The following is an 8,571-nucleotide window of genomic DNA, read 5'->3' as shown; positions in this document are numbered from 1 at the left end:
TTTCATATGGGAACATAACCCACTACTAGAAAAATGCACATAGATGATAGTAGACAGATGACGCTTTTTAAAAAAAAGCGTCATCTATGAGCGCATTTTTGGTTTAGATGACTATTATAAAAAAAAGTGTCATGTATGAAGTGTTAAGATTGAAATAGATGACGCTTGTACAAGAAGTGTCGTGCATAGTGTCATGTATTCATAACATAGATGACGTTTTTCATAAAACGTCATCTATATTAATTCAGAAACACGCATATAGGCGGTCCATTAGCACTATGCTTACGCGACAGTCTTCTTTGCTGCAGCAACAAAGTCGTATTACTTGGCTTTCTGATGGGGATCGGAATACTAAGTTTTATCAGAATAAGGTAAAGTATAGGCGGTCTCGCCTGAACATTAAGCAGCTTGTTATTGATGACATCGTGATTGATAATCATGATGCCATAGCTGGGCATGTGGTTCAATTTTATGTTGATCTTTTCGCTGCTCATCCCACGGTTGTGGATAGGTCCTGGATTCACCAGCATATTCCTTCTCTTCTCACGATTGAACAGGGAGCTGCGCTCATTGATTGTCCGACTGAGGATGAGATACGGGCGGCGGTTTTCTCGATGAACAGTAATGGTGCCCCGGGCCCAGACGGTTTTAATAGAAAATTTTTTCAGGTGGCTTGGGAGATTGTTGGAGCGGACATCATAGCGGCTGTTCAGCGCTTCTTCACTCGTCACTATTTACCTGTGGGTTTTAACTCTAATTTTCTCACCCTTCTTCCTAAGAAGGTGGATGCGTCATCTATCTCGGATTACAGACCAATTGTTCTTGGGAATTTTCTGTTCAAAATCATTACTAAAGTCTTAGCTACTAGGCTAAATATTATTGCTCCTTCTATTATTTCGCCGAACCAGTTTGGGTTTGTGGCAGGGCATTCGATTCATGAAGGCATTCTTCTTGCTTCGGAGGGTGTAAACTGTATGAATCGATCTCTTAAGGGGAATAATATAGCTCTGAAGGTGGATATTAAGAAAGCTTTTGATACTCTGGATTGGCAATTTGTGAATGTGGTGTTACAGGCGTTTGGATTTCCTGCTACTTTCAGAAATTGGATTCAGATAATTTTTTATTCTGCCCGGATTTCTATTATGTTCAAGGGAACAATTCATGGGTTTTTCTCGTGCGGTCGGGGGGTTAGACAGGGCGATCCTTTGTCCCCACTCATTTTCAGTTTAGCGGAAGAGGTCTTGAGCAGGTTGCTCCTCCATGCGGCGGATAATAATTTTATTGCTCAGATGCGTATGTCGCGGCAGCTGCTTTTCCCATCACATTTACTTTATGCGGATGACGTCCTTCTTTTTTGTCGGGCGTCGAAGAGATCTTGTGTGATGATTAATTCTATTTTACAGTTGTATGCTAGTGTTTCGGGGCAGCATTGTAATATTGCTAAGTCGACTATTTATTTTGGTAAGGGTGTTTGTACTCCGATGAAGCGGCGGGTTCAACGAGTTCTTGGGTTCGCTGCTGCATCGCTTCCGTTCATTTACTTGGGGGTGCCGGTCTTCACGGGACGGGCTTGTACTTCGAAGCTCCGAAAGATAAAGGATTTTATTCTGTCTAAGTTCTCTCGCTGGAAAAGTCTTCATCTTTCTATGGCTGGACGGGTTTGTTTGGTCTCTTTGATTATCCAAAGTACGGCGGTGCACAGTATGCTTATTTATAAATGGCCGATGAGTTTTCTGAATGAACTTGATAAGGCCTGCAGGTTGTTCATTTGGACTGGTTGCTGCACGACCACGGCTCGCTCTTCGGTGGCGTGAAATCGCGTTTGCGCGCCGAAGGTTATGGGTGGTCTGGGAGTCAAGAGTTTCAGAGATATCAACCGTAGCTTCATTTTTCGTTTATGTTGGCAGATTCTTAAGGAGAGGTCTTTGGGGTTTGAGCTTTTTCGCCAGCGTTATCTCTCTCCTGTTTTCCGCGTGAGTTCTCGCTGGTTTTCCTCGTGAGTTCTCGCTGGTTTTCCTCTTCTATTTGGCTAGGGGTTCGTGAGCCAATTCAGCAGGTCGTTGAGGATACATTCTGTATCCTGGGCAATGGGGATTCGATTTCGTTTTGGCTTGACAACTGGTTGGGTTATAAATTGGTGGATAGGCTGCATATTCCACATTACATGTTCCCGTTTTTTTCTCAACGGGTTTCAAATTATTTCTTTAATGATACTTGGCACTTCACTGATTCCTTCATTGAAGCGTTTTCGGAGGTGGCTTTTGATATCATCTATATTCCGTTTTCTGATGATGTTGATTATAGAGCCTGGACTCACTCGCGGTTTGGTGAGCTTTCGGCAGCCTTGGCTTTTGATTATCTTGCTCCATCATACCCTATTGTTGATTGGGGCAAGTGGATATGGGCGACTTTTATTCCGGTACGCCGTTCGATCACGTGTTGGAAGGTGATCTTGGGGCGCCTGCCAACAACGGATACCCTTCGGCGTTGTGGTTTTGTTGGGCCCAGTTTTTGCTCGCTTTGTCGCAATGCACTGGAAAGGATTGAACATATTTTTTGGGAATGTTTCTTTGCTAAAGAGGTTTGGAGCAATCTCTTTTCCTGGTTTGGAGTCGATATTCCTTTGGTTCATGATGTGGGGAGTTTGATTATTCAAGCTATGAGATTTGAGGCTAGTGCGCAGATGACCAGCCTTTGGAGACTTGGTGTTGTCACGCTAATTTGGGGGTTGTGGTCAGCACGCAATCAGGCGGCTTTTCATGATGTTCAACCGAAAACTCAAGCTATGGTCAGCCTGCTCTTTCTCTCATTCAAGGAGACTTCGAGTAACTTTAGACTTGGGTGTATGGCGAATTCTATTCGTGAGTTACAGGTGTTTCACCGCTTGAAAGTCCCGGGCAACCCACGACCGACTCCGGTGATTGTAGACGTTATTTGGAAGCTTCCGCCGCCGCTTTGGCTCAAAGCTAACATTGATGGTTCCATACGGGGAGAACCGGCTGCCATGCATGCGGGTGGTGTGATTCGAAATGCTTTTAATTTGGTGATTGTGTGCTATCATTTCTCCGTGGGGCCGGGGTTTCCTTTTGAAGTAGAACTTTTGGCACTTTTGATTATCTTGGAAAGAGCTGCTACCAATAATTGGTATAATCTTTGGGTGGAGTCGGACTCTACTTACGTCGTCAACATTTTTAATAACCGATCTACTTTGGTGCCGTGGCATTTCCGTGGGCATTGGCTTGCTGCTCCTAAGGGTGTCGCTCATTGCAGCATCATGTGTTCTCACATTTTTCGCGAGGGGAATAAGGTTGCAGATTTCATGGCGTCTTCGGTCTCTCAAGATAGCTTCTGGTATCACTCGCTGAGCTGCTACCAATAATTGGTATAATCTTTGGGTGGAGTCGGACTCTACTTACGTCGTCAACGTTTTTAATAACCGATCTACTTTGGTGCCGTGGCATTTCCGTGGGCGTTGGCTTGCTGATCCTAAGGGTGTCGCTCATTGCAGCATCATGTGTTCTCACATTTTTCGCGAGGGGAATAAGGTTGCAGATTTCATGGCGTCTTCGGTCTCTCAAGATAGCTTCTGGTATCACTCGCTGCCGGAGATTTCGCAGCTTGTGCATAATGACGCTCATACTTCTTTCATTAGAATGGTGCGATAGTTGGCTGGCGCGCCTTTGGTCGTCTTGGTGGTCGGGTTTTTTCTCTTTTTGGTTTGTTGTTTGGGTTGTTGGTTTGGGCCGAGAGGCTTGGAGGTGATGGTACAGTCGGAATCTCTGAAGTCTTCTCTTTTCAGCTCATCCAACGTGGTCTGCTTTGTTTTATTTTTTCCCCTTTAAAGGGGTTTGGACGTGGCTCGACCCCGGCGTTTGGGGTTTTTTGTTTTTCTTTCCCTTTTTCTAATAATATTTCTAATTCAGCAGAAACACGCATATAGATGACGCTTTATGAAAAGCGTCATCTATGTGCGTGTTTTTGAGTTAAAATAGATTACGCTTTACGAAAAGCGTCATGTATGATAGTGTTCTTCAAAATTTTATTTTAATTTTATTTTTATATTTTATTTTTTAACATTTAAATCCTTTATCTACAACACCATTAATTAATTATTATTGATATTAATATTAAAAAATTTATATGGTTTTTTTTAAGTAGTGTTTCTAATAATTATATTATTATTGATTAAACTATTTAAATTTTGATATAGACAATTTTTATTATAGAAATTATGATGAAATATTTTTATAAAATTAAAAGAAAAAAATATGTGTGAAAAACGTATAGCGTTCTTCAAAATGTTATTATAATTTTTTTTTTAATTTTATTTTTTTAACATTTAAATCCTTTATCTACAACACCATTAATTAATTATTATTGATATTAATATTAAAAAATTTATCGGGTTTTTTTTAAGTAGTGTTTCTAATAATTTTATTATTATTGATTAAACTATTTAAATTTTGATATAGTCAATTTTTATTATAGAAATTATGATGAAATATTTTTATAAAATTAAAAGAAAAAAATATGTTTGAAAAACATTTCCAATGGGGCGCTTGAACCCATGTCCCTTGAATAAATTTAAATTGGCGCCCTCCACCAAATGCACTATCTAAGTACATTGTTGATAAAAACGATTCTGAATGTATTCATATCTGAAATTGTCACCTTGGATAAGAAACAAAACTTAGGCGTGATCATCTGTTCGGTTCGGTGCAAAATCAAACCAAAAACCCAAAATTGAAAATCGAACCGATGGTTAAAATTGGAACTGAACCGCACCAATTGGGGGTACCAAACCGAACCAATAAAACCGTCGGTTTCGGTTCGGTACTGATGCAATTTTATTTTTATTTTTGAAAATTAAAACCAATTAAAACCTGTAAAATAATGTAAAAATCACAAATTTCAAATGCCAAATCCCCACAACATTATAATACTTAGTCTACAAGAGTACCAGTTTCAAGGATTTAAGACATCACAAAAACACAAATTCAAGTTTCAAAGTTTAACAAATAGCAACATAACAAGTCTTAGCTTAAAAAAAACATAACAAGTCAAGAGCATATAATAAAATATTAAAAAATATAGAAAGATAAATTAATTAATATTATAAATTAGAAAATTAATTATATATTATAGGTTAAAAATTAGAAAATTAATTATATATTATAAAATATAAATATATAATTAAATATTAATATTTATCGGTTCGGTTCGGTTCGGTTCGGTTTAAAACCGAACCAAAAATTAAAAACCAAAACCGAACCGAAACTTATTGATTTTTGATTTTCGGAACCGAACCTGATGCAGTCCAAGGTTCGTTCGTGCAAGACCCGGGAGATGATGGAGTTGGTGAGTTGGACTTCCGTGCGAGGGGCTGAAGATTGAAGATTTTAATTTATTTTGAAGACTTTATTTATTTTGCATTTATTTATTATTTTCGAATTTTAATTAGTAAGGGTCTTGTTTGGCTGAATTAGTTATTTTCGAAATTAGGGTTTGATTAGGTTTAGTTGTTTTCTTATTAAACTAGGTCTCTTTATTTTCGCCTATATATATGGCTCTTGTGGTGGACGAAAATTCAACCTTTGATTTACAAAATTTGTGAGTTTATTTCTCTCTTGAGAGTTTTCGAATTCCTCTTGAATATTCCAAGAGAATTCATCTATCGGCGTAACGACGAGTCAACCAACCCTCGTCGGGTGTCATTCATTGTCCTTGAGTTGCCGCATCAACGTCACGTTGGGGATTTCATCGCCAATATCATTCCGTGGGTTAGATTAAAAGGTTTTGGGATCTTCGATCATCTATCGTTCGTTAGATTGTTTTCAAGTCTTCCGCTTGCGTGTTCGTTTGAACGGTCTGAAAAGGATCGTATCAGAACCAGTGGAATCGGGACCGAACCGCACCGAAATAGTTCGATTCGGTTCGGTTTTGCGATTCGGTTCGATTTCTGCTCACCCCTAACAAAACTGGTCTAATTACTTACCCTTCGTCCTCAGCAAAAAAATGATTTTCCCTTCGTCCTCAGCAAAAAAGACTTGTCCTCAGCAAACCCTAATCTGAAACCGCCGCTATTGACCACTACCGCATCCTTCTCCATTGTGACCATCGTTGCAAGTTAGCATCTCATGTCATCTCCATCTCCGCCGCATTTCAATCTTCGACCGTCTCCATCTCCGTATTTGAATCTCTGCCGCATTTCAATCTCCGCCAGATGTAACGCCTCCAACAGCGTGATTTCGACCACCATCGCACCTCCGACGACGCAATTTCAACCACCGTAGGGAGTGCATTGGCAACCCATGTGGCCAAAAGAATTGGTGATTGTGAATGATGAGGTATATTTTATATTTTATGTTTTTTATCTATATTTCGGAAAATATTATTACCTCTAACACATGGTCTACATTAATTAGAAACATGCAAAGAAGAAAAAGAATGAGAAAAATGATGTGAAGGATAAGATGGTTAAGTGTTATTCATCGTTGCCAACAACATTGAAAGCATTATGTTGCATAATGGAGTCTAGATTTAGTGATGCACGTGGATTGCATGTTGAATTAGATGATGAAGTTTTTGGCAACGATCTTGATATTTGGATCATGCGTGAGGATTTCATTCCCTTTTGTGAAATGAACCCAATCACAGGAAACTGTATTGTTGCCTATGTATGGTAAGAAAATCATCAAACACAAATATTGATTCTAATATCTCATACCAAATTAATTGTGTTTTGCTAATCATTATTGCATCGGTAGGCACCTATATAAGAAGATGAAGGACAATAGCACGACCGCGAAATTTTTATTTGTGAATCCATTTGGTATAACATATGGATCTAAGGCCACTCGTGATGATCGGGCGCGCAAGTTAGCTGATAGATTACTTGATGCAACTCAAAATCAGCTTGTATTGGTGCCTTGCAACGTGAAGTAAGTATTTATTTGCTCTTACATTCTTGTTCTTTTTAAGGTACTAAGTACTCCGCACTTGTGTGACTAAAATGTATATTTATGGTACTAATTCAACTATTTTATGGATAGTGAATATTGGATCTTGATAGTCATTCAACCCTTCAAAGATCATGTCTATTTGATGGACCCTATTTCTCATCGAAATCGTGATGCAACATGGAAATCTTTGGTCGACACGTATGTTTTAGAATTTGCAGTAATTTCATTGCTTTCTTAAAAGATATTAATGTTAATGTACCATGACTTTTATTTGAAGCGCAATGACCTTTTTCAATGCAAACAAGGACAAAAGACAATTCAAGAAAGCACCAAGTTGGGAAGTTGTAAAGGTCAGTATTCTTATTGGTAGCTATATTACTCTTTACTTTTTGCAAACCTAAATTTTTTTCTAACATAACGTTAACCTGATTTAAAGCAATGCGGGTTTTATGTGATGGGGTTTGTGAAGGAGATAGTATAGACGTTTGAAAGTGATGACTCCATTTCTGTTACCAAACTAGTAACAAAAATGCATTTTATTTGTTGCTAATGTTTATTATAATTACTAAAAACAATGTTATACACTTATGTTGTTCCAGTTTCATAAATCTGAGTATTCTTAACGTGAGATTGACGAGGTTCCTGAGATTGGGCTTCTTGTATGATCCATGAGGTTTGTCAAATAATCCATAAAATTTATGTCTCACTGTTATAATATCTAAATAATGCATATAACTCTTTAAACTACTTTGCTTTGTAGATTGACAAGTGAAAGGACAATATTGGTTTATAAAGACCTTCTTTAGTTTTGGATATGATATTCCAACGGCAACTATTTCGAGGTTTTTTTGTTTGTACTAGTTTAGGGTGGATTCTGTTGGGAACTTAATGAAATATATATCCTAGCCCTTGTTTTGATGATACCAAAATCCTTAGGTTTTCTTAGTAATAGACTAGAACTTTTCGAACTCAAGTATTGGAGTTCTTTTTCTAGTTTAGCTAGTGTTCTGAAGACTGAACACTGAAGACCGGAAGACTGATGAACTCAACTGAAGTTGCAATGAAAGGCCAAGTAAAATACGGATGTTTGACTGAACGAGTTTCTCAACTGAAGAATCAGTCATAACCGATTCATCAATGCTGGCTACATGGATTTAGCGAACTGATACTAAAGTCAAGTATCAGTTGACATTCTTCCTCGGACTGAAACTCTAAAAGTTTAAAGGAAGCCACACACTCCAAGTACAGTCGCATTAAATGCAGAGATACAGATGATCGTCATTTCTCTGCAGAGCATTCCTTTTTGGTGATTACTTTTCAGAGGCACCTTACCTCATGTACCCGAGACGCCGTTTCTCACAAAACAAGGAACCTCGAAGATTGAAGCCTCGGCCCAAATTCAAATTACTCTCACAACGGATGGATTCTTGAAGACCATCTCCACCAACGGATCTATTCAAAACCTCTCCTATAAATAGAGCTCGAGGATCACTTCAATCTTAACCGATTCAAAAACACAAGCTGCAGCACTGCCGAAATTGCAACTATTCAAAGCCATCAAAGTTTGAATCGAAGAAGAGAATACGCAAAGCCAAAATCAGATTACCGA

The 8,571-nt window shown here is 38.5% G+C and overlaps 1 protein-coding gene across 1 annotated transcript; it reads left to right on the top strand.

The window, feature by feature from the left end:
- Nucleotides 1–278: 278 nt before the first annotated feature.
- On the top strand, nucleotides 279–3,379 carry LOC131005480 (uncharacterized). Its single transcript, XM_057932484.1, has 3 exons — nucleotides 279–1,658; nucleotides 1,760–1,835; nucleotides 2,034–3,379. Exons 1-3 carry the CDS (start codon nucleotides 279–281, stop codon nucleotides 3,377–3,379), a joined length of 2,802 nt encoding a protein of 933 aa, XP_057788467.1.
- The last annotated feature ends 5,192 nt before the right edge of the window (nucleotides 3,380–8,571 follow it).

This window comes from Salvia miltiorrhiza, chromosome 1 (genome assembly GCF_028751815.1).
Source record: "Salvia miltiorrhiza cultivar Shanhuang (shh) chromosome 1, IMPLAD_Smil_shh, whole genome shotgun sequence".
Lineage (NCBI taxonomy): Eukaryota > Viridiplantae > Streptophyta > Magnoliopsida > Lamiales > Lamiaceae > Salvia > Salvia miltiorrhiza.
Note: the sequence above shows the minus strand (reverse complement) of the source record. Positions and strands in the feature narration are given on the sequence as shown.